The sequence below is a fragment of the Symphalangus syndactylus genome, chromosome 1 (genome assembly GCF_028878055.3).
Source record: "Symphalangus syndactylus isolate Jambi chromosome 1, NHGRI_mSymSyn1-v2.1_pri, whole genome shotgun sequence".
Lineage (NCBI taxonomy): Eukaryota > Metazoa > Chordata > Mammalia > Primates > Hylobatidae > Symphalangus > Symphalangus syndactylus.
The window spans coordinates 36919388-36944406 of record NC_072423.2 but is presented as its reverse complement, the minus strand read 5'-3'; the positions used below and the strand labels follow the sequence as shown (position 1 = coordinate 36944406).

General features: G+C 44.6%; 1 protein-coding gene across 3 annotated transcripts in view; it reads left to right on the top strand.

The window, feature by feature from the left end:
- Positions 1–16350, top strand: part of LIPG (lipase G, endothelial type) — a 28674-nt gene extending 12324 nt beyond the window's left edge. The window contains exons 5-11 of one of the 3 annotated variants that reach the window (XR_008661132.2): positions 1222–1443; positions 4856–5098; positions 5798–5918; positions 6989–7207; positions 10184–10288; positions 11420–11512; positions 13951–14050. Coding sequence is in view for 2 of the 3 variants with exons in the window: in XM_055299664.2 (XP_055155639.2) it covers positions 1222–1443; positions 4856–5098; positions 5798–5918; positions 6989–7207; positions 10184–10288; positions 13951–13972 (932 nt within the window). In the remaining variant the exon portion in view is untranslated. Of the gene's footprint in view, positions 1–1221; positions 1444–4855; positions 5099–5797; positions 5919–6988; positions 7208–10183; positions 10289–11419; positions 11513–13950 lie in introns of all 3 variants that reach the window. The other 2 variants (XM_055299664.2, XM_055299682.2) reach the window with 2 other exon arrangements.
- The last annotated feature ends 8669 nt before the right edge of the window (positions 16351–25019 follow it).

Here is a 25019-nt window from a genome sequence, read left to right as displayed (position 1 = left end):
CTGGGGGGCAAAGAGCCGTTCTGGTTGGGATAAATCTGGTTCCCATAATCACTTGGGCTTGGTAATAGTAGCTAATACTGACGGGCACTCAATCTCTTAAGATCTCACATGGATTTTATGAATTAAGGTATAAATTCAGGTTCCATTTTATAAATGATAGTGAAACACAGGGAAGTTTTTCAATATTTGGCCCACAGAATATCTACTTTTAGGATCATCTGGGGAATAAATATCTATTTCTAGGCACCATAATTCATATCTACCCACTAGGAGTTCAGGGACTTGGGAATCTGCATTTTATACTTTGCAAGCTCTCTTTTGGAGTGGTTTTACATTAATGCAGTTTTCAAATCAAAAGATGGTGAAAGTCTCTCTTACTGCTCTGCTCCCTGTCCATTTCCCTTACCCACTCTCTCCCCCAATGCACATGCATACAGGTAACTAGTTGCTTGTGTGTCCTTCCAGATTTTTTTGTAGCTGTATGGTGGAATTTAAATTTAACAAGCTCCCAGTTTCAAATATGAGAACCAGTGCTCTCAACAGTGCCGCTTGCCTGCTCAACACAAAATGTTTGGAGGCAGAAAGGTTTTCTCACTGTGGCTGCAAAATAGAGGAATTCTGGAGGCCTGATGTATGAATTCTCAGTGTATTGGGTGTCCTCTTCTCTCTCACCATTCCACACCTGGGCCTGACTAAAGGAAGGGGAAGAATAAATTCAGATACAAATAGCTCAATCTGGGGAGACTGGATTTTCCTTCCAGAAGGATGTAGGCAGCTTAGTTATTCTGTAAAAATTCTGCTAAAATTAAGGACATGAAAGGTGCTCATTGACAGAATGAATGGGACAAATGACTTAGTTGCAGGCAGTCTGAGTTCTTTCTAGAACTGCTTCAGTTTTAACAGGAGCAGTTCTTTGGAGCTGTGTGGCAGCGTGAACCTTGTGGCTAGTTGACGGGGTTTGGCTGAGGTGTCGGGATACATGAAGGCTTCAGAAGAAAGTATGAATTCCGTAACAGCAGGATTTAATTTCTGCAATGATGTCTTGGGGTCAATTGCATATGGAAATGGGTTTCTTATTTTCTTCCATGCTTTCCATGTCTTGATTCTCCCAGCTGGTCTCAGAAGGCATCTTCATTCTGCACACTCAGACTTAACTTGTAATCAGGACTCACTGACTTGGTGCACCTGACATAGCTGTTTTGGGGCCTCCTTCTGCTGCAGGTTTGGATCCTGCCGGGCCCATGTTTGAAGGGGCCGACATCCACAAGAGGCTCTCTCCGGACGATGCAGATTTTGTGGATGTCCTCCACACCTACACGCGTTCCTTTGGCTTGAGCATTGGTATTCAGATGCCTGTGGGCCACATTGACATCTACCCCAACGGGGGTGACTTCCAGCCAGGCTGTGGACTCAACGATGTCTTGGGATCAATTGCATATGGAAGTGAGTTCCCTCTTTTCTGCTTTGTGTTTGACTCAGTTTATCCCATCTCCTTCTAAATCAGCCAGAGCCTTTAGCGCTGCAGGCACTATTTATTCATTATTTTTACCTCCCACCACAGAGGCCTCCAACGCTGTATTTAATGTTTCTCATTGTTCCCCAAGACTAACCGATCCAGTGGTTCCTGCTCTGCTTTCTCATGCTTTAAGGTCACAGTTGTTATTGATTAATTTCTTTTTTTTCTTTCTTTTTTTTTGAGAGGGAGTTTTGCTCTTGTTGCCCAGACTAGAGTGCAATGGTGCAATCCCGGCTCACCGCAACCTCCACCTCCCTGGTTCAAGTGATTCTCCTGACTCAGCCTCCCAAGTAGCTGGGACTACAGGCGCGCGCCATCACGCCTGGCTAATTTTGTATTTTTAGTAGAGATGGGTTTTCACCATGTTGGCCAGGCTGGTTTTAAACTCTTGACCTCAAGTAATCCACCTGCCTCGGCCTCCCAAAGTGCTGAGATTACAGGCATGAGCCACTGTGCCCAGCTGATTAATTTCTTTTTGTGACAAAAGGAATACACACATTTGTTGAAAAAGAAATCAAGCATTATAGACTTGCATAAAGCAAAAGTGCACTCCCACTCCCACCCCTACTTCCACTCTTCAGATGTAGCCAGTATGAATGCTTTTGTGTGTATCCTTCTAGTCTTTTTTCTTTGCAAATTATTTGCATGCATATTTTTCCCCCAAATCACATTGTTCTGCAACTTTATTTTTAATTTTTTTCAACTTTCTTTTTTTTCCTGTGATAATATATTATGGATATTCTTTTCCTTTTCTTTTTTTAAAAGACGGAATCTTGCTTTTTTTTTTTTTTTTTTTTTTTTTGAGACGGAGTTTTGATCTTATTGCCCAGGCTAGAGTTCAGTAGTGTGATCTCAGCTCACTACAACTTCTGCCTCCCAGATTCAAGCAATTCTCCTGTCTCAGCCCCAATAGTTGGGATTACAGGCCCCCCCCACATGCTCGGCTAATTTTTTGTATTTTTAGTAGAGATGGGGTTTCACCATGTTAGCCAGGCTGGTCTTGAACTCCTGACTTCAGATGATCCACTTGCCTCAGCCTCCCAAAGTGCTGGGATTACAGGTGTGAGCCACTGCACCCAGCCAGAATCTTGCTATTTTGCCCAAGCTGGAGTGCAGTGGCTATTCACAGCTTACTACAGCCTTGAACTCCTGGGCTCAAGCTATCCGCCTGCCTCAGCCTCCCAAATAGCTGAGACTGAAGACATGTGCCACTGCATCTTGCTATTATGGATATTCTTAAATATCAGAGCACACAGATTTACTAACATTATTTTTACAGGCTGTATAATATTCCATAGCATGGATACACTCTATTTTAATTTTTTCGTAACATTTTAAAGAAGCAAAACCATTTCACTTAAGTTTCTTCCATTCACTTAACATTTTTCTTCTTCTCCTTCTTCCTCACTATGTTTCCCAGGCTGGAAACAAGTGATCCTCCTGCCTCAGCCTGAAATTACAGGTGTAAGCCACCACACCTGGCTCCAAGATTTATCTTCCGAATGCTTGAGCCTATTCTCAGCAGATTTGGGCTGAACTGAATTTGCTGCTAAAACTGAGGTGTAGGGCAGTGACCAAGTTTTCCCTCCCTCCCTCCCTCCCTCCCTCCCTCCTTCCCTCCTTCCTTCCTTCCTTCCTTCCTTCCTTCCTTCCTTCCTTCCTTCCTTCCTTCCTTTCTCTCTCTCTCTTTCTCTCTCTCTCTCTCTTTCTCTCTCTCTCTCTCTTTCTCTCTTTCTCTTTCTCTCTTTCTCTCTTTGTCTCTTTCTTTCTTTCTTCTCTTTCAACAGAGTTTCACTCTTGTTGCCCAGGCTGGAGTGCAATGGTACGATCTCTGCTCACTGCAACCTCCACTTCCAGGTTCAAGTGATTCTCCTGCCTCAGCCTCCCAAGTAGCAGGGACTACAGGTGCCCACCACCATGCATGGTTAATTTTTTGTATTTTTAGTAGAAATGGGGTTTCTCCGTTTTGGCCAGGCTGGTCTCGAACTCCTGTCCTCAGGTGATCCACCCACCTTGGCCTCCCAAAGTACTGGGATTACAGGTGTGAGCCACTGTGCCCAGCTGGATGATGGCATTTCTTAAGGCTGCTGGTGCCAATGAGGCAGGGTTGGGGTTGGCTTTGTCAAATTTTTCGTAAGATCCCAGAAATTATTTGGGCCAGAAAATCCAAATTGTATGCCTAACTTTGTAACCAACTGTCTCTATGACCCTGAGCAGATTACCTCACTCCTATGGACCTTTGGGTCATAATCGTTAATTGAAGGGATTAGACTAGAATGAGGTTGGTAAACATCTTCTTAAAGCATCAGCCAGTAAATATTTTAGGTTTTGCGGGCCATATTGCCTGTTCCAACTCTGCTGATGTAGCATGAAAGTAGCCATGACAATACATAAACAAATGAGGGTGACTGTTCCAATAAAACTTTATTTACAAAAACAGGTGGCCAGCGGGCATGGTGTGGTGCACCTGTAGTCCCACCTATTTGGGAGGCTGAGGCAGGAGGACTGCTTGGGCCCAGGTGAGGATCACTTGAGCCCACGAGTTTGAGGCCAGCCCAGGCAAATAATGAGACACTGTCTATAAAAACAAAACAAAGCAAAGAAAAAAAAGAGGTAGCAAACCTGCAAGCCATATTTTGCTGAGCCCTGATCCATTTGCAGCATTCTGTGGCTGTATAGCCCTATTAGGAGGTAGTGGCTCCTGCTGCACAGCTGGTCTGCATCACCCTACTTAGCGCTTATTATATGGGCATTCTTTCTCTTTATTGCTTTGTGTGTATTCATGCTGTCTTCCCACCAAGAGAGTGAACAGTTAGGCAGCAGGAATGGCCTTAAATTCTTCTACATCTTAATGGGAGCCTAGCACCTTGCTGGACATTAATGAAGCATTACACAGGCCAGGTGCAGTGGCTCACATCTGTAATCCCAGCACTTTAGGAGGCGAAAGTGGGAAGATTGCTTGAGCCTAGGAGTTCAAGACCAGCCTGGGCAATGTGGTGAAACCCCTTATCTACAAAAACTACAAAAATTAGCCACGTGTGGTGGTCACGTGCCTGTCGTCCCAGATACTGGGGAGGCTGAGGTGAGAGGATCACCTGAATCTCGGAGGTTGAGGCTGCTGTGAGCGGTGAGTCATGATTGTCCCACTGCACTCTAGCCTGGGCAACAGAGTGAGACCCTGTCTCAAAACAAATAAACAAACAAGCAAAAGAATTACATGAAAATACTAACAGCAACAATAAACAGCTATCACTGTTGAGGAGTACAGTATTTATTGTTTGAGTGTCTAATCATCGAGAAGGGCTCATCCTGCATGCTTTCTGTCTCTCCAACCCCCAGCAATCACAGAGGTGGTAAAATGTGAGCATGAGCGGGCCGTCCACCTCTTTGTTGACTCTCTGGTGAATCAGGACAAGCCGAGCTTTGCCTTCCAGTGCACTGACTCCAATCGCTTCAAAAAGGGGATCTGTCTGAGCTGCCGCAAGAACCGTTGTAATAGCATTGGCTACAATGCCAAGAAAATGAGGAACAAGAGGAACAGCAAAATGTACCTAAAAACCCGGGCAGGCATGCCTTTCAGAGGTAACCTTCAGTCCCTGGAGTGTCCCTGAGGAAGGCCCTTAATACCTCCTTCTTAATACCATGCTGCAGAGCAGGGCACGTCCTAGCCCAGGAGAAGTGGCCAGCACAATCCAATCAAATCGTCGCAAATCAGATTACACTGTGCATGTCCTAGGAAAGGGAATCTTTACAAAATAATCAGTGGTGACCCCTTTTGTGATGTGGCTATCAGTCCATGATCACAATATCAACATCTTAAATTTCTATCTTGCATTTAACTTTCAAAGCTGTTTCATGTTTGTTTTCTCATTTGACCATCACAAGAAACCTGAGGCAGATGAACAGGGGACCAAAATGACGTGTTACATTTTTATAATGTGCTGTAAAATCACAAGGTTTTCTGGGTATTATTTTACATATAAGGAAGTTGAGGCTCAGAGAGGTTAATACCTTGGTCCTTAATCCAGGGGCACATAGTTAGAAAGTAGCTAAGTGAAAATCCTCAAAAGATCTAACCCCCAATTGCAGGGCTCCTTCTTCCATAGTGCAGTGGCCTCTTATGGCATTGGACAGAACAAGAGCAGATGTGGGCTGCAGGCTGGGCTCAACCAAAAGAACACCAGCCCTAAAATCTCTGTGCTGGGTGACTCAGTTTGGGTCAGGGGTCTCCTGTGATGACAAGCAAGGGTTACAAGCATCTTTGTTCTGCTGTCGCTGCAGTTTACCATTATCAGATGAAAATCCATGTCTTCAGTTACAAGAACACGGGAGAAATTGAGCCCACCTTTTACGTCACCCTTTATGGCACTAATGCAGATTCCCAGACTCTGCCACTGGAAATGTAAGTCATCAGTTTCCCTTGCTGGGTTTGGGACAGATAACAGGTTGGTTTGAGAATGAGAGAGCACAAGGGAGCGTGTGAACAAGTGCAGCACGCAGGAGAGTGGAGTCTGACTGCTCGGGGAGGAGCCAGGTGGTCTGGCTGGCCTCTGCAGTATCTCTCCCGCTGCACCTTCTCTACCAAGCCCTGACTCAGCGTTTCGGGGAGAAAGGTTCCTGGGATGAATCAGCATCATGAGAAGCTTCTGGGTCAGCAGCTGGATCAGCTGGGCAGAAACTGCTGTTTCATTCCAGGCAACGCCTGACGAGGCTTCAGGCAATCTGTAGCTTCATAAACATCATCCCTGGGCCTTTCCTAATGATGTGGCCATGGGAGGGGTGCATAGCAATCTGTATATGTTTGTTGAATATCCACCAGGGACAAAGCATCATGCTAAGTAATGTTGGGATTGTGATGAAACATCATCAAAGTAGCTCACTTCTCAGGGCTCACGGTCTAGCTGGGAGACCAGGTTTGTACACGCACATGCACACTTACACACGGGTAGGGCAAGGCAGATGAGGCCAAGCCAAATGACAGGGACAGACAGGAAGCAGCTAGGAGTTTGGGGGAGACAGATGCCTGTCTGTGGGATGGATGAGGTCTGTGGGAGGAGCTGGTTTTCCCCAGCATCTGATTTTCAGAGCATTAACTCTCTCCTTCAGAGGTTCTAAGGCTGCGCGGAACAGCGCACTTGAGTGGGGATGTGACTTCTTTGTGTTTCCTTATTGTGTTCTTTCTTGGTTCTGTCTTTTCAGGAAGTAGCATAAGTGGGGGGAAGGGGGGTGCCCAGGAATGGTTTTGATAAGAAGCTGGGGTGCTGTGAGCCAAGTTAGTTCGGCCCATGTGGAGTACACCTGAGCTTCCATCTTGGTCCTGTTGGTAGGAGGTAAAGGGCTAGAGATGGGGAAAGCACTCACACTGTCTTTCTCCTGTCTGTGTGGGGTTGTTACTGCCACTGTGTCACCCCACATAGTGTGGCAGTTTTCCAGCTGTCAGGGGAGTGAGTTCAGCTTCTCTCCTACCTGTAGAGTGGAGCGGATCGAGCAGAATGCCACCAACACCTTCCTGGTCTACACCGAGGAGGACTTGGGAGACCTCTTGAAGATCCAGCTCACCTGGGAGGGGGCCTCTCAGTCTTGGTACAACCTGTGGAAGGAGCTTCGCAGCTACCTGTCTCAACCCCGCAACCCCGGACGGGAGCTGAATATCAGGCGCATCCGGGTGAAGTCTGGGGAAACCCAGCAGAAGTAAGTGCCTCCTGCTCCTTCTTCTGCCTGGTGTAGGTGGGGAACAGAAGGCTGTGCCTCTGACATTTCCTTTCCTTTGCTGCATCCACCCTCAATCCTTCCCTCCAGCATGCAGGTAAAACTTCAAACACCTTTGCAAGGACAAGTGACTTCCAGATCAAGGCTTCTATCAACTGTTATGCATCTCATGCCCTGAACATAGGCCCTCGGGGAGAGGGGTGGGCCAGTGGAGGCAGGAATTCAGCCCTGGCTCTGTTTGCCAGGCCTTGTGTCAGCCTGGAGGAGGGGGACTTCTCCTGGACCGGGCTTTTTAGGAGTGCTGCCTTGTTGATCTGTTTACTGTGGGGTCCAGCAGACAAAAGGCTTTGCTTGCTTCTGAGCAGAGCAGACTGGAGTATTACTTCCAGGGAGCCCCCATGGATGAGGTCTGTGGGAGGAGCTGGTTTTCCCCAGCATCTGATTTTCAGAGCATTATTAACTCTGTCCTTCAGAGGTTCTAAGTCAGATGTGGGGCTGTGGTCCTAACTGCAAGTAACAGAGAATCCTCTGTGCCACGCTAGCTGGCAGTTTCCCATTTCTTTTAACCCCAAGCCTAGCATAAAAGATCCAGACCTTTCTATCAGCTCCTAACACCGTGCCTTGACTCCCTGAGCAGGCTTCTTTCTAAAGAGAAGCCGGGGAAGCCTGCGAGACCTTTGTCAAGAAGGGAGAATTTCCTTAACCAAGTCCTTCAGCTGACCTCTAGAGAGATCACTGCCAGCCTTGGCATGGGAGGAGGCAGCTGCCTCCCTCTTTGTCCCTCCTCTGGCATTTTCTCCATTATAATTCCTGCCATGTCTGGTTTACATTCGTCATCTATGGCACAGCTTGGCAGCAGAGGGAAGTGAGGTGGAGGCTTGGAGCCCTCAGCTGAACGATTCTAGTCTAGAAGCCTGTGAACTGGGCATGCTGGCCTGTGGTCTAGACTGTGTATCTTTTTACTTCTCTGGGCCCTTGTAGGTACAAACTATACCTATGGGTGTGATAGCAGAAAGATGATCATTTATAAATAAAATATTTCAAATAAAGTAAACACCTATTAAATCACCATTGAGACTTACAAATGTACATAGTTTTCCATATGGGTTTAGATATCAGATTTTTAAAAAGTAAAACATTATAGATACAGTTGAAGCCCCTGTGTCCTTCTCTGCTCTACCCTTCTCCTTTCAAACCAAATGTGACTAATATTTCAATATTAACAAATGTTAGTGTGTTTCCTTCCATCATGTTTTTATACCCTTAGTACTTATTCTTTTTTTTTTTTTTTTGGGACTGAGTCTCACTCTTTTGTCCAGGCTGGAGTGCAGTGGCACAATCTTGGCTCGCTGCAAACTCCGCCTCCCGGATTCAAGTGATTCTCCTGACTCAGCCTTCTGAGTAGCTGGGATTACAGGTGTGTGCCACCATGCCCAGCTAATTTTTGTATTTTTAGTAGAGATGGGGTTTCGCCATGTTGGCCAGGCTGGTTTCAAACTCCTGATCTCAGGTGATCTGCCTGCTTCAGCCTCCCAAAGTGCTGAGATTACAGGTGTGAGCCACCATGCCCGGCCGCCTTAGTACTTCTGTTTGTATACATAAACAATGTATAGAATTTTTTTGGATGCTTCTGAATTTTACATGAGTGGACATAATATTTTACAATTTGATTTTTTCATTCTAATATTGTTTGTGAAATTTATCCAAAACGTAAAGATCTATTCTTGTTTAACTCCTGTACGTAAATCACCATTGCACAAATAGTTTTGCCATTGTTCTGCTGAATAGTTAAGTTGTTGTTGCTTTTTTGTAGTTACAAATGATGCTGAGATGAACATCCTCTGCATTTTCCTTATGCACATGTGTGTAAGGGCTGTTTTTCAGCATGTGTTCTAAAAAGTGGAATTGCTGGGTTGTAGTATATGCATTCTCCAGCCTGAACAGATACTATTAAATCTGTCTCCAGAGTGGTTGAACTAATCTTCCATCTTAACAATGGATGAAGAGTTCCCTTTTTCCTCCTTTTCACCCATGTCTGGTGGGACATTCTTGTCATTTTGTTAGGTGTGAATGGGCCCCCTGCTGTTGTTTGAATTTGCATTTCCTGATTGTGCGTGAGATAGGTCATGTTTTTATATGTGTATAAACATATAGGTCCTAAGGTCCTTAGGGCTTCCTGGGAAAGGTTCTTAAACTGTTCTGAATGGGGCTTTTGTCCTGCCTCAGCTCCAGGGTCAGGTGCCCCACACCCTTAAGGATTACGTGGTCACGCTAATCACACGCCCCTGAGGCTGCGTGGGGCAGCCATAAGTTACATGGAAATGGTTATTAGGCCCTGATTCTTTCTTGTGGTCTTGGCTGTCCATTTGCTGAATCTTTGGTTTTGACTTGCAGCTGAGTTGCAGTTGCTCTTGTCAATGGATATTTACAGAGCACTGGACTAGAGGTACTTTGAATCACTCCGTTCAAGCTTATGGAGAAGTCAACCACAGAAATCAGCAAGCATTTTCACATAGGGCATAAGGTTTTAAAATAAGACATCTTTTTTAACTCCATGTTGCAAGAAGTAGCAACACTAACAAAAGCAATATTTATATAAGGACATACTTTGTAACCAGTTGAAAGGCCAAGGGAGGGTTAGGTTAATGAGGGCTCAGGCAGTCAGGAAGGCTTCTGAGAGGCTATGGCCTTGAGAGGCAGGTGGCCTTTTGGATAGACAGAGGGAAGCAGGTGGGAGAGGTCTGGCGGAGGCTGTATGAGGCTGAATCATGGAAGCCTCAAAGTGAGATACAGGTTAGAGTCCCTGCAGTAGTGATGGGGAATTCTGAAGGCTTTTGAGTCGAGGCATGGCATGAAAATTTCACCCCTGCCTCCTCACACATCTGCCTTGAATCCAGAAAGCACAGCTGGATTCCCCCTAAACTTCTGCCTACATCAGTGGTTTCTTTTCCCTCCTAGACTGACGTTTTGTGCAGAAGACCCTGAGAACACCAGCATATCCCCAGGCCGGGAGCTCTGGTTTCGCAAGTGTCGGGATGGCTGGAGGATGAAAAATGAAACCAGGTAACCAGGACTTTCTCACACGTTCCACCCAGGACATGTTGACATGATGATCTCCTAGCATGTGCTGGGGATGGATCTGGGTGCAAGGGACATAGCATGAACAAAACAGATAAAAATCTCTTCCTTTAAGAAGTTGGGCCGGGAGCGGTGGCTCAAGCTTGTAATGCCAGTGCTTTGGGAGGCCAAGGCAGGCAGATCACCTGAAGTCAGAAGTTTGAGACCAGCCTGGCTAACATTGTGAAACCCCATCTCTACTAAAAAAAAAAAAAAAAGAATGCCGGGCATGGTGATGCGTGCCTGTAATCCCAGCTACTTGGGAGGTTGAGGCAGGAAAATCGCTTGAACCTGAGAGGTGGAGGCTGCAGTGAGCTGAGACCACAATATTGCACTCCAGCCTGGGTGACAAGAATGAAGCTCTGTCTCAAAAAGAAAGGGCCAGGCGCGGTGGCTCATACCTGTAATCCCAGCACTTTGGGAGGCCGAGGCAGGTGGATCACGAGGTCAGGAGATCGACACCATCCTGGCTAACACAGTGAAACCCTGTCTCTACTAAAAATATAAAAAATTAGATGGGCATGGTGGCGGGTGCCTGCAGTCCCAGCTACTTGGGAGGCTGAGGCAGGAGAATGGTGTGAACCTGGGAGGCAGGTCTTGCAGTGAGCTGAGATTGCACGACTGCACTCCAGCCTCGGTGACAGAGTGAGACTCCATCTCAAAAAAAAAAAAAAAAAGAAAAAAAAAAAGAAAGAAAGAAGCTGACCTTCTGCTAGGAGATAAAGAAGCAAGTGAAATACTGTAGATAGGATGTTGGAAGTGTTAATGTTTCTTCTGCTCTTTGTCCTGCCTCAACCTGTAGGGGTTCATTGCACATGGCCCTACTGGCATGAGATCTTCTCTGTAACTAAGTCCCCAGGTTGGTGCCCATGCCTGCCATCTTTGAAGTATCTTTTTTTTTCCCTTTGAGACATGGTCTTACTCTGTTACTCAGGCTGGAGTGCAGTGGAATGATCCTGGCTCACTGCAGCCTCGACCTCCCTAGGCTTGGGTGATCCTTCCGCCTTTGCCTCCTGAATAGCTGGGACCGCAGGCACGTGCCACCACGCTGAGCTAATTTGTGTATTTTTTTTGCAGAGACGGGGTTTCACCATGTTGCCCAGTCTGGTCTTGAACTCCATGGCTCAAGTGATCCGCCTGCCTCGGCCTCCCAGAGTGCTGGGATTACAGGTGTGAGCCACTGTGCCTGGCCCCTGCCATCTTTGATTGACATCTTCTCTATAATAACTAGAGCTGTGGGAAGGTGCCTAAGGGCTCCTAGCTTCCTTCTGGCCACCAGGTCAGGTTTGGGAATGGGGTGGGAGATAAAGAGAAGCACAAAGCATGTTCTTTCTTAGGTTTTCTAGAATGCAGGTGAGTGTGGGCCTAATTCTCCCACACACCTTTTTTTTTTTTTTTTTTTTTTTTTGAGTCAAAGCTCTATCGCTCAGGCTGGAGTGCAGTGGAGTGATCTTGGCTTACTACAACCTCCGCCTCCTGGGTCTAAGTGATTCTCCTTCCTCAGCCTCCCGAGTAGCTGGGATTACAGGTGCCTGCTACCACGCCCGGCTAATTTTTGTATTTTTAGTAGAGATGGGTTTTCGCCATGTTGGCCAAGTTACCATGTTGGCCAAGTTGGTCTCAAACTCTTGATCTCAAGTGATCTGCCCACCTTGGCCTTCAAAAGTGCTGGCATTATAGGTTTGAGCCACGGTGCCCGACCCCAATCCTCCCCCTTTTTGGGAAACAGAAACGCCCATGCATGTGGAACTAAGTGAGACAGAGGGGTTGTCATGCTTCACTATCCCCTTGTCCCATGCTGCAATCCGTTATTTCAGACGTGAGGAAGGCCCATCTCATGGTGTGAGGCAGTGGGCTCATCCTGGGGAATAGCCACATGCCCTCTAAGCCAAAACACCTGCTGAGGAGGAAGGAGACTGTCTCCTCACACCATGCCTGTCCCCACCCTTTGCTCTAACCAGGGTACTAGATAGTAATACTGCTGTGGTACACCTAGCACTTGGCTTGGGCCCAGCCGGCACCCGGGGACTTACATAATGATGTTTATCATCAACCCCACTAGGCAGGGGTTGTTATCCCTGTGTACAGATGAGGAACTGAGGCTCAGGGAGATGAAGTTTCTCTCCCAAGGCCCCCAGCAATGGCAGAGGGAGTTGAAGCAGGTCGGTCTACCCCAAAGCCTGTGTTCTTGAGCACTGAAGCTCTAAGTGCTCAGATGAATCACCTCGCATCTGTCTGGGTATCAATTATCAGGCAGCTGTGCCCATGCTCCGGGGTCCCCTGTGATTAACCGTTTGCCACCCCCAAGGCTGGGCTGCATCCCAGCTGCTCTGTCTCCTGGTTAGGAGTTCAACACAACCACAGGCACCATCATCACAGGACTCGTGCCGTCTAATTAAGGGACTCGGTCTAGCATAGGCTCGTATGATTTTCTACCATTATAAGAATTGTAAATCTTTGTGTGTTTAAATGTATACGTTTCAAAGTGTTTCCACATGTACTAACTTCATTGATCCTCCAGACAACCATGTAGATTGGACACACCCAGGAAAGATGGCTAAGGAAGGCTATTCTTTTTTATTGAGACAGGGTCTTGCTCTGTCACCCAGGCTGGAGTACAGTGGCATGATCACAGCTCATTGCAGCCTCGACCTCCCTGAGCTCAGATGATCCTCCTACCTCAGCCTCCTGAGTAGCTTGGATTACAGCAATGTGCCACTATGCCTGGCTAATTTTTGTATTTTTTGTAGAGATGAGGTTTCACCGTGTTGCCCAGGCTGGTCTCTATCTCCTGGGCTCAAGTGATCTGCCTGCCTCAGCCTCCCAGTGCTGGGTTTGCAGGCATGAGCCACCGTGCCCAGTCAGGATGGCTATTCTTATGATAAAGGCTAAGATATTTATTCTTCTTTCCCACTTTGGAATTCATATACCTGAGAACGCTATGACTCACCCTCTCACTACTAATTTTAGAAAACAAGCTGTCCTTTTCCTTTCCCTCAAAAACAATAGGAGTCCAAGTAATAAATGAACACTAGGAAGTCATAGCATCATATGTAACATGTTCAGCATCCTCCCTCCTGACATGGATGCTGTTCACATGTTCACTGATAAGGAGCCTGAGATTCAGAGAAGTTCAGGTGTGTTCACGTAGCTGAGACTAGAATCCAGGTCTCCTAACTCTCAGTCTTGCCCCCTTTCTGCCAATACATTGTCTGTCTTGTATTTCTAGATCAAGGCAAAGAGGACACTTTGATAGTTCTCCCCACACTTGTGTGTCCGTGATTTTGTGTGTGTGTGTGTGTGTGTGTGTGTGTGTATGTTGTGGGTGGATAATATGTAAATGTAAGAACTGTGATGTACTCAACTCAGGGTCCAGAGGGTGCTGCAGTGTGGTGTTTCTCAAAGTGCATCTGTGGCTTGTCAGGTTAGGGAGAGAAGGCAGCACTCAGGACCTTGTCCATTTATTCTGAAAGGAATGCAGGTAAAATAATCCCATAGGGGTGTCAGAAAGCTTTGTCTCGAGGTCAACAGAGCACGCCCTGAATACAGGTTTGCACGTTTGCTGGTGCGTGAGCTAACAAATGCCCCTCTCACACGGTTTCTTTCAGTCCCACTGTGGAGCTTCCCTGAGGGTGCCTGGGCAAGTCTTGCCAGCAAGGCCCCAAGACTTCCTGCTATCCAAGCACATGGAGGAAAGTTACTGCTGAGGACCCACCCGATGGGAGGATTCTTCTCAGCCTTGACCCTGGAGCACCGGGAACAACTGGTCTCCTGTGATGGCTGAGACTCCTCGCGGGAGGGGACTGTGCGCTGCTATAGCTCTTGCTGCCTCTCTTGAATAGCTCTAACTCCAAACCTCTGTCCACACCTCCAGAGCACCAAGTCCAGATTTGTGTGTGAGCAGCTGGGTGCCCGGGGCCTCTTGTGCACACTGGATTGGTTTCTCAGTTGCTGGGCGAGCCTGTACTCTGCCTGACCAGGAATGCTGGCTCCGAAGAGGCCCTGTGTAGAAGGCTGTCAGCTGCTCAGCCTGCTTTGAGCCTTAGTGAGAAGTCCTTCCGATAGGAGCTGACTCATGTCAGGATGGCAGGCCTGGTACCTTGCTCGGGCCGTGGCTGTTGGGGTTCTCATGGGTTGCACTGACCATACTGCTTACATCTTAGCCATTCCGTCCTGCTCCCCAGCTCTCTCTCTGAAGCACACATCATTGGTTTTCTTATTTTTCTGTTGTTCATTTTTTAATTGAGCAAATGCCCATTGAACACTTAAAATTAATTAGAATGTGGCAGTGGACATATTACTGAGCCTCTCCATTTGGAACCCAGTGGAGTTGGGGTTTCTAGACCCTCTTTCTGTTTGGATGGTATATGTGTATATGCATGGGGAAAGGCACTTGGGGCCTGGGGGAGGCTATAGGATATAAGCATCAGGGACCCTGAGGCTTTAAGTGGTTTCTATTTCTTCTTAGTTATTATGTGCCACCTCCCCTAGGAGTGACATGTTTGATCACTAGCAGAATAGCAAGCAGAGTGTCATTCATGCTGGGGCCAGAATGATGGCCGGTTGCCAGATATAACTGCTTTGGAGCAAATCTCTTCTGTTTAGGGAGATAGAAGGTATGATATATGTAATACACATCTGTGTACACAGAAACCAGCACCTGCCAGACAGAGCTGGTTCTAAGATTTAATACAATGCTTTTTTTCCTCTTTGAAATATTTTGCTTTAATACCAGTGCCTTTTCTTGTTGAACTTCTTGGAAAAGCCACCAATTCTAGATCTTGATTTGGATTAATACACACAATATCTGAGACACTTATACTTTTCAAAAGATTTGTGTATGCATTACCTAATTAGAGTAGGGGGTGAAGGGCAGCTATTATTATCCCTACTTTACAAAACTGAGGCTTAGTGAGGTTCAGCCACATGCCTAGACTTATATACTAGTTAGTGGTGCAGCCAGGGAGAGGACTCAGATTTCCTGGAGGCAAAGTTTATCTCTGAAACTCCATGAAGACTTTTGCAGCCAATTTCCACCAATATGCCCCAGACGTGAGACAAACAAGGACTTTTTTTTTTTTTATAGAGCCATCCATAAAATCCTAAGCCCTTTTATTAATGTATAACCAGGAGAACATCTGTGCCAACGGTTGGACTTTTTATGGCTGAGATTCGGGAAGAAGTGTGACACCAAGCAGGAGAGGAAGAATGATTTTCTTTGTACTTAGGTTTTCTAAGGACATTGTTTTAATCTGTATCATGCCAAAGTTGTATCACTGTTAAGCTTCTGAAGACATAACCAGTTGAGTCTTAATTCAAGATATGTTCTCAAGCCAATTGTGTGCTTCTCTTGTTTCTGTGATTGCTTTCTAGCCAAAGCGAAGCTTGTACAGGTTGAGTATCCCTTATCCAAAATGCTTGGAACCAGAAGTGTTTCAAATTTTAGATTATTTTCAGATTTTGGAATATTTGCATATACATAATGAGATATTTTGGGAATAGGACCCGAGCCTAAACACAAAATTCATTTATGTGTCATTTACAGCTTATCCACATAGCCTGAGGGTAATTTTATACAATATTTTAAATAGTTATGTACATGAAGCATAGTTTGTGGTGAGTAACTTATGTGAGGGGTTTTCCCATTTGTTGTCTTGTTGGTGCTCAAAAAGTTTCGGATTTTGGAGCATTTCGGATTTTGGATTTTTGGATTAGGGATGCTCAATCCATGTTATTGGCTGTACATCCTGGTCACTTCTGACTTCTGTTTTTACCAATGGAAGCTTTGCGAACTGAATTCTCAGTGGGCTGTATATTTATACACCTGGCTTGAAGCCTTAATTGTATATAATGATGCTTTTTAAAAAAAGCTATTTAGAAGACTATTTATTTCTCAAGTGTATATAATGTACAAAAACAAATATATGGTTAGTTTTTACTTAAGGTTAACCAATTTCAGGATTAAAATTTTTAAATAGTAAAATAATAAAAAATTATAAAGTTCTTAATGGTCTGGCAACTCAATTCTTTTTTTCTTTTCTTTCCTTTTTTTTTTTTTTTTTTTTTGAGATAGAGCCTCTCTCTGTTGCCCAGGCTGGAGTGCAGTGGCAGTCTTCGCTCACTACAACCTCTGCCTCCTGGGCTCAGGTGGCCCTCCCACCTCAGCCTCCTGAGTAGCTGGGATTACAAAGATGCATCACCATGCCTGGCTAATTTTTGTATTTTTAGTAGAGATGGGGTTTCACCATGTTGGCCAGGCTGGTCAGGCTGGGTTCGAACTCCTGGCCTCAAGTGATCCGCCTGCCTCGGCCTCTGAAAGTTCTGGGATTATAGGTGTGAAGCACTGTGCCTGGCCAATTCTTAAAGTTTGAAAGAATTATAGCTGCCCCAACCTAGAGCCTGACAAAAAGTTACTCTAATATAAGGCATATTCTTTACTTGACACTCATCGTTGGCAGAAGTGGACAGCAATTCACTAAAGAACCAGAACAAGAACATCATTTCACTAAAGACGAGAAGAAAAATTATTTCAATTGTAGCAGCTTGAAGGCCTGAAGGTGGATGTTAGGAAGAACAGGGAGCATGGCTAGACACTGGGGAGCGTTAGTGAGATTATTAGGTTTGGTTGAATTGGAACTAGATATCAGTGACTTAGACCAGAGGGAAGCTGATTTCTCTATTGGTTGAAGTCCCAGCTGGTAGTAAGGTTCTATTCTACAGGCCAAGAGGGGTGCAGGTTCTTAGTTTTTCACTGTGCCATTCATAGGGTATTCCTTGCATCCCCACAGCCCAGGGGTCCCCTACCAGCCAATGGAAAGCCAGAAAAGGGAAGCGATGAACAGTCTCCTCTTACAGACATGACTGAGAAGTTGCCTACATTCTATTGGCCAGAAATCCATGGTCACATGACAGGCTGGGAAATACAGTCTTTATTTAGGGTGCCCATGGGCCCTGCTGAAGATTCAATTACTGTTTATTTATTTAAAATTGACATATAATAATTATACATATTTGTGGGGAAAATAGTGATGTTTCGATACAAATAAGGTATAGTGATCATATTGGAATAATTAGCATATCCATCCTCTCAAACATGTATCATTTCTTTGTGCTGGGAACATTCAATATCCTCCTTCTAGTTACTTGAAACCATATTTTATTAACTCTAGTTTTACCCTACAGTGGTATAGGACACTAGAATTTATTCCTCCTGTCTAGCTGTAATCTTGTTTGTTTTGTTTGGTGTTTTTTGTTTTATTGGTTTTTTTTTGGGATGGAGTCTTGCTCTGTAGCCCAGGCTGGAGTGCAATGGCATGATCTTGGCCCACTGCAACCTCTGCCTCCTGGGTTCAAGTGATTCTCCTGCCTCAGCCTCCCAAGTAGCTGGGATTACAGGCATGCACCACCACGCCCAGCTAATTTTTGTATTTTTAGCAGAGACAGGGTTTCACCATGTTGGCCAGGCTGGTCTTGAACTCCTGACTTCAAGTGATCCATCTACCTTGGCCTTCCAAACTGTTGGGATTACAGGTGTGAGCCACCGCGCCAAACCACTAGCTGTAATTTTGTATCTTTTAACAATTCTGTCCCTATTTCCCCTTTCCCCCTACCAATTACTATTTATTAAAAGGGAAATTGGATCTTGCCATCCATTTATCAGGAATTAATTTTTCTCTGCTAAAGCCAGCGAGGTAGACCAGAGTACCCTTTAAATGATTAAATCCTGTAGTCAATTTTTAGTAATCTTAAATTGATCTATGACTATGAAGTATAATGCATTACATCAATTTGACTTTATTTCTGGTCTTAAGTGTGAAAACATTTTTAAATGACAAGGAAGTTCTTTGTAAGGGGCTTTAAAGATGGTGGAAACTCCACTGTCCATCTCTACCAAGGACATTCTGAAACCAGGCTTGATAATGGCTGTAGGGAGTTGGGTTAGACAATAAGAGGTAAGTTCTTAACTTGGTTCAGATGTCAGAGGAAAGCAGAAAATGGTGTCTCTGGCATACTAAAGAAAATTGTTGAAATTTCCCAAAGGAAGGGTCATAGCCTGGTTGACTTCAAGTGCCTTGTTTGACTTGGGGGTTCAGTTACTAATTAGAGTCAGGGGAACTTCCACAGGACTTCCTTTAACTCTCCAAACAAGCTGAAGCCCCAGACCCCTTGGAAGGATGGATACAAAGTAGGTACCAGAACAGTCTTTGTCATCCAATATGGTATTTCTCAGGTGTCACCTCTGTGTTCAGAGCTACCCTGAGCCCTCTGCCATGTAAGCTCTCTGATGGCACAGATTTTTATCTGACTTGATTTCTGCCATTATCCTAGAAGCTAGAATAGTGTCTGGAACATCATGGGTGTTCAATGAATATTTAAATAAATAGATGAAATTAGATATAAGAAACTAGGTCCTTAAACAGGCAGGAGGTAATCTGGGAAAAGAGCAGTTAGTTTGGCATTAGAATTCTTGGTGTGTCATCCACCATTATGTGAGCTTAAGGCTAAATACAGCCTTTCTGAGTCTCTATCTGCTCATTTAAGAAAGAGAGACAATACTGCTCAGGGTTGTTGTGAATGTTAAAGGTACATGGTAAAAAAGAAAGTATTCGTGTTTTGTAAACATTTGAATTGATAAGAGGACAGTGTGAGACAAAGATAAAATCCTGGCTGGGCACGGTGGCTCACCCCTGTAATCTCAGCACTTTGGGAGGGTGAGGTGGGAGGATCACGAGGTCAGGAGTTCGAGACCAGCCTGGCCAATATGGTGAAACCCCATTTCTGCTAAAAATACAATAATTAGCTGGGTGTGGTGGCACGTGCCTGTAGTCCCAGCTACTCCAGAGGCTGAGGCAGAAGAATCGCTTGAAGCTGGGAAATGGAGTTTGCAGTGAGCTGAGATCACGCCACTGCACTCCAGCCTGGGCAACAGAGTGAGACTCCATCTCAAAATAAAATAAAATAAAATAAAATAAAATAAAATAGAATAGAATAAAATAAAATCCTTTCCACATATATGCGGAAATTTTATGTATGATAAAAGGGGCCTATTAATCTTTGGGAAAGGAATGGATGGATGATGAGAATGTAGGCTCATCCGATAAAGAGAAACAAAATTAGATTCCTATTTTAACACGCAACAAAGATGAATTCCAAAATACCTATTGGGTACTATGCTTATTACCTGAGTGACGAAATAATCAGTACAGCAAACTCCTGTGACACACCATTTAACTATATAACAAACCTGCATACGTACTCCTGAACCTAAAATAAAAGTTAAAAAAACCATCAACCCCCCCAAAACAAAAATGAATTCCACTTGAATAAAAGGTATACATGTGAAAGTCATCATGCTAATAGATATTATGAAATATAAATTCAAAACCTGTATAGAAACTGAAAAAATGTAAAATGTCACAATTAGAATAAGAAAATTTCAATAGAACAATGAATATTAAATAAATTTAAATGCTAATAAAATGTACTCCTTAGGGCCGGGCACGGTGGCTCATGCCTGTAATCCCAGCACTTTGGGAGGCCGAGGTGGGTGGATCACCTGAGGTCAGGAGTTTGAGACCAGCCTGGCCAGTGTGGTGAAACCCTGTCTCTACTAAAAAATACAAAAAGTTAGCTGGGCGTGGTGGTGGGCACCTGTAATCCCAGCTACTTGGGAGGCTGAGGCAGGAGAATCACTTGAACCCAGAAGGCAGAGGTTGCAGTGAGCCTAGATAATGGCACTGTACTCCAGCCTGGGCAACAAGAGCAAAACTCTATCTCAAAAAAAAAAAAAAAGGCCACAGAAATGTCCATCCAGCAGGTGGACAATTACTCTTTTGTCAGCCGTTCCTCTGTTGCTGACCATCAGATCCACATTTCTTTTCTGTACGCCCTGGTACCCCCTGGTGCCCCCTTTCCTGGCCCCTGTGACATATTATCATGTGGCTCCAAGCATTTCCCCCCCTCATATCCCTCAAGTGCTCCATTTTCCAAATGCATTTGACTTCCTACTCCCTTAGCCCCAGCTCTCTGGTATTCTGTGTAGCTGACTTCCACCAAGGATCTGTTGGGAGCTTGTAACTGAACTGAAGTCATGCACATTGTCAATGGCTAGTAGACCTTTACCTGGCCCAGAGTTGTCTGCATTGTTTAAAGAAGATATTTGTTAATACAAATTAATCTTTGATTTGCATGGAGGCGGTAGATCAAATCAAAAGGAAAATTTCCTCTCCCTAGCAAGCAAACTCAGAAACAAACAAACAAACAAACACCAAGAAACAAAAGGAAAGGTTCCTGTTGGGGTAGGGAAACAGTGGAGCAGGGCAGCCACCTTACTAGATCTGCTTGGGCTAGATCTGCTTGGTAATCTTTCTTTTAATTGAGGCCCCTAAAATATTCGTGATTTTCACAGTTGATTTCATTCCTTCCCTCCTGAACTTACAGAGCCTTTCAGTAAACACCAGTATTTGTCCCTCCCCGCGTATGCCCAGTGGTTTCCATGGCAGCAACGGTTGCCATAGCGAGGTGAAGAGAGGTGTCGGTGCCCTCTTTTGTAACTGTGGGTTATCTATAAATTGGGGGTGGCCTCTCCTAAAAAAGATTAATATGTAAATGAAAGGAATAAGAATCAAACAAATATAAATCAGGGCTCAAGTCATTTGTTTTCCTAAACCTCTGTGGTTATCCATACCATTTAACCTTGACTTTCCTTAAATCATACGGGTGCGTGTGTGTGTGCAGAGGGGAAGGGCTGTGAGAAGACTCTGGAAGCTAGGACAGGTCTGAGCAGGTGAGGGCTCAGGCCCAGAGGCCAGCTGGGGCAGCAGGGAGCAGAGTTATCTGGGCCATTTGCTAATTATCTCAGCCCAGACGAGTCTGCACGCTATGTGGTTTAATACCTTCACCAGAGGCAAATGGTTTTGGACTCACAAGAATTGTTCATGGCCAGAGGCAATGGACAGATGCCACATGAGAAAGGGCTGAGGCCAGGAACAGAGGCAGGGTTATCTCACTGGAATGGAGAAGCTAAAATGACATTATCTTTACTTCTGCCCTGGTTATTATCCCAAGGCAACTTAAGTGGGCTTGTTTTGAAGTCAAAACCTCAACTATTTATTGTGAGAGAGAGCATTCCATAATGACCTCAATAATTCATTTTCATTTTCATTTTCCTGCCAGAGATGTCAGTCTTACTATTCATCCTGTATCCTCTATTAGATACACAGAGCTTCTTCCTCCTGCTTAGGCTGCCCCAAATTCCATATAGGATTCTTTTTGAAGAATATTTATCAGCCAAAAAGAGGTCCTGGAAATGTGGCTTCACAACCCTGGGGTTTGTTTCCCTGGCTGCTGCCTCTCTCTCTCTCTCTTTAAATTTTTTTTGGAGACAGGGTATGGCTGTGTGGCCCAGGCTGGAGTGTGGTGGCGCCATCACTGCTCACTGCAGCCTCGACCTCCTGGACTCAAGCAATCCTCCCACTTCAGCCTCCCAAATAGCTGGAACTACAGGTGTACTCCACTATGCCTGGCTAAATTTTGAATTTTTTGTAGAGATGGGGTTTTGCCATGTTGCTTAGGTTGGTCTCAAACTCCTGGGCTCAAGCAATCCACCCACCTTGGCCTCCCAAAGTGCTGGGATTAGAGGCATGAGCCATCGGGCCTGGCCATGCTGCCTCTCTCTCCTTCGAGGTAGACTTCCTCTTTCCTTCCCCTTCTCCCTGCTTCTTTCTCCTTCTCCCCTCCTCCTCCTCTTCTCCTTCTCCTTCTTCTTCTCACAGCTTTTTATTGAGTTATAACAGGCACACAATAAACTGCACATGGGTAAATCATATAATTTGACATTTTGGTACAGGAAATCATCATGAAACTAAAAGCATTACCACATCGAGATTGTGAACATACCACCACCAGAAGTTTTCTTGTGCCCCTTTGTAATTCTTCCCACTCCCCTCTCCCCTCTCCCCAGGTTGTCCCTGATCTGCTTTTTGTCCTTGTAGATTAGTTGCATTTTCTAGAATTTTGTATAAGTGGAGTGTATCTACAGTATGTTCTCCTTTGTGTCTGCTTCTTGTACTCAGCATAATTATTTTGAGATTCATCCACGTCTTTGCATGGATCAGTCATCTATTCCATTTTATTGCTAAGCAGTATTCCACTGTACAGATAAATAACATTTTGTTTATTTACTTGTTGATGAACTTTAAGTTGTTTCCAGTTTTGAGTTATTATGAGTAATGCTACTATGAACATTTGCATATGAATCTTTGTATGGACATGCAGTTTCATTTCTTTTGGGAGTAGGACAGCTGGATCATATGGAATATATATATTTAACTTTTAAATAATGTATATGGAAGGTATATTTAACTTTTAAATCATAAGGAATGTATATTTAACTTTTAAATAAACTGCCAAACTGTTTTCCAAAGTGGTTGTACCATATTACATTGCCACCAATAATGTATGAGAATTCCAGTTGTCCTGTATTCTCTCCAACATTTGATATCGTCGGTCTTTTCAATTTTAGTCATGCTAACAGATATATCATGGTACCTCATTGTATTTTAACTTGCATTTACCTAATGACTAATGATGCTGAGTATATTTTAACGTATTTATTTGCCATTGACATATTTTCTTTAGTGAAGTATCAGTTCAAATCTTTTGTCCATTTTGAGAGAGGTTGTTTGCTTTCTTATTGAGTGTTGGGCATTCTTTATGTAATGGATATAAGTTCTGGACGTAAGTTCTTTAACAGATATATGCTTTGGAAATGCTTTCTCCCAGTTCATTATTTGTCATTTTATTCTCACATTAGTGTCTTTTAAAGAGTGGAAGTTTTACATTTTGATGAAATATAATTTATCCATTTGTCCTTTTAGAGATGTTGCTTTTAGTATCATCTGTAAGAAGTTCACAAAGACAAACACCTGGTTGGTGGGGAGGGGCTAGGGGAGGTGGGTCACACCAACCAGGTGTTTGTCCTGAGAACTCATCCCAGTAAACTTCTGGATGCAAATCTCCATCTCAGACAGTGTTCCTGGGGAATCCAACCTAAGACAGATGATTATTTCCTAATCAGTTTGCAAATAATGCAAGGATTATTAACTAATTAATTAAAGGATTGTAACTATCAATCTTTAGGCAGCCTGGGAGGCTCAGGTATGAGAGATGGGAAAAACAGAAAGGCAGTTTGTCAGTGGCCCCAGATGGCGTAGAGTCCAAGTCACTTGCCTTAGTCCAAGGGGCTTTCCCTCTCACACCTCACATCACTGAGTGAATCCACCTGACAGTGGGAGGGGGAGAAAGCACCTGGCAGGCTTCTGCCTTCTCAGCGTGTCAGGGACCTGGATGACACAATGAGGAGAGAGAGGGAAAGAGGGAGACTTTCTGTATAGGGCCAAGGGAAGCTGAACAAAGGCTCACCCACTGGGAACAGGGGATCACAGCATTGGAGGGGAGCCCTGATGAGGAAGGTAGAGAAGACGACTTTGTAGCTTTTCTCAATTCCTGTTCAATGGGGGCGGAGGTGGGAGATGAGAAGTCAGAGGAAATTGTACCAGAGGTACCATCAGATTGAATGTTATGGTATTCACACATTTTTATTCACCTATGGATGTTGATGAAACCCAGAGTGAACAGAACCAAGGGGTGGGCGAACAAGATCTAACAGATGTGTTTCCTAATTGCTCTTCTTTGCCACAGACATTAACCAAAATTTTGTCTTCCACCTTGACATAAATCTTGTTCTATTCTGTCCCAAGGGTATGTGCCCCACCTTTTTTAAGTTAGAATAGTGCCTTCAAAAAAAGACTTGGGCTGGCCAAGCATGGTGGCTCGTGACTACCCTCCCAGCTACTTGGGATGCTGAGGCAGGAGGATAGCATGAGCCCAGCGGCTCAAGACCAGCCTGAGCAATATCGCAAGACTCTGTCTCTAAAAAAGTTTTAAAACGAACAGTCTTGGGCTTCCTCATGTCGGTGAGCTTCACTTTATACAGTAGAGATACTTACATATATTTTTTGTAAATTTAATTGTAAAATAATGATGAATACATTAATTGTATTATAAAGTCCTTTCACCTATGTTCCCTCATTTCACCTTTACAATAATCTATATGGTAGGTATTTGTCCTTGGCAGAGGAGAACGCTGAGTTCAAGGAGGTAAGTGGCAGGTACTAGGCATCTTAGTGAAAAAACTTGGATTTAAACTTGGTTTCATGGATACTAAAGCCTGAGCTGTATCCTTCCCTTACAAGTACTGCAAGAATCTGCCTTTCTGATGACTCCTCTAGTGAGTCTCTCTCACCTCTCACAGAGAAATATGGTTGGACAAGGTAGGTCAGATGAGTCCTTCACGACCGGCTCTTACACAGACAGGCATAGGGGAAATTCGAGTAGTATATCATAGCTTTAGGTTTCATGCCTGGCTTTGGGGGAAAGGGGTTCTGGTTTCTATGACCTGCCTTGGGGAAGAAATTTGGATATTCATCTGTTATGAGGTGGGGGCCGCCTGATTTCTTTTTGAGAGCATCCATTTCAACACTTTCTCTAGCGGTCCGGCCGCAGGGGTTATTCAGGGATGCACCGAGAAGTAGTGAGAAGAATGGTGAAAGAAAGACACAGAGAAGCGGGATTAGGAGGGACGGTCCCCTGATAGGGAAGCGCCAACAAGCTCTGG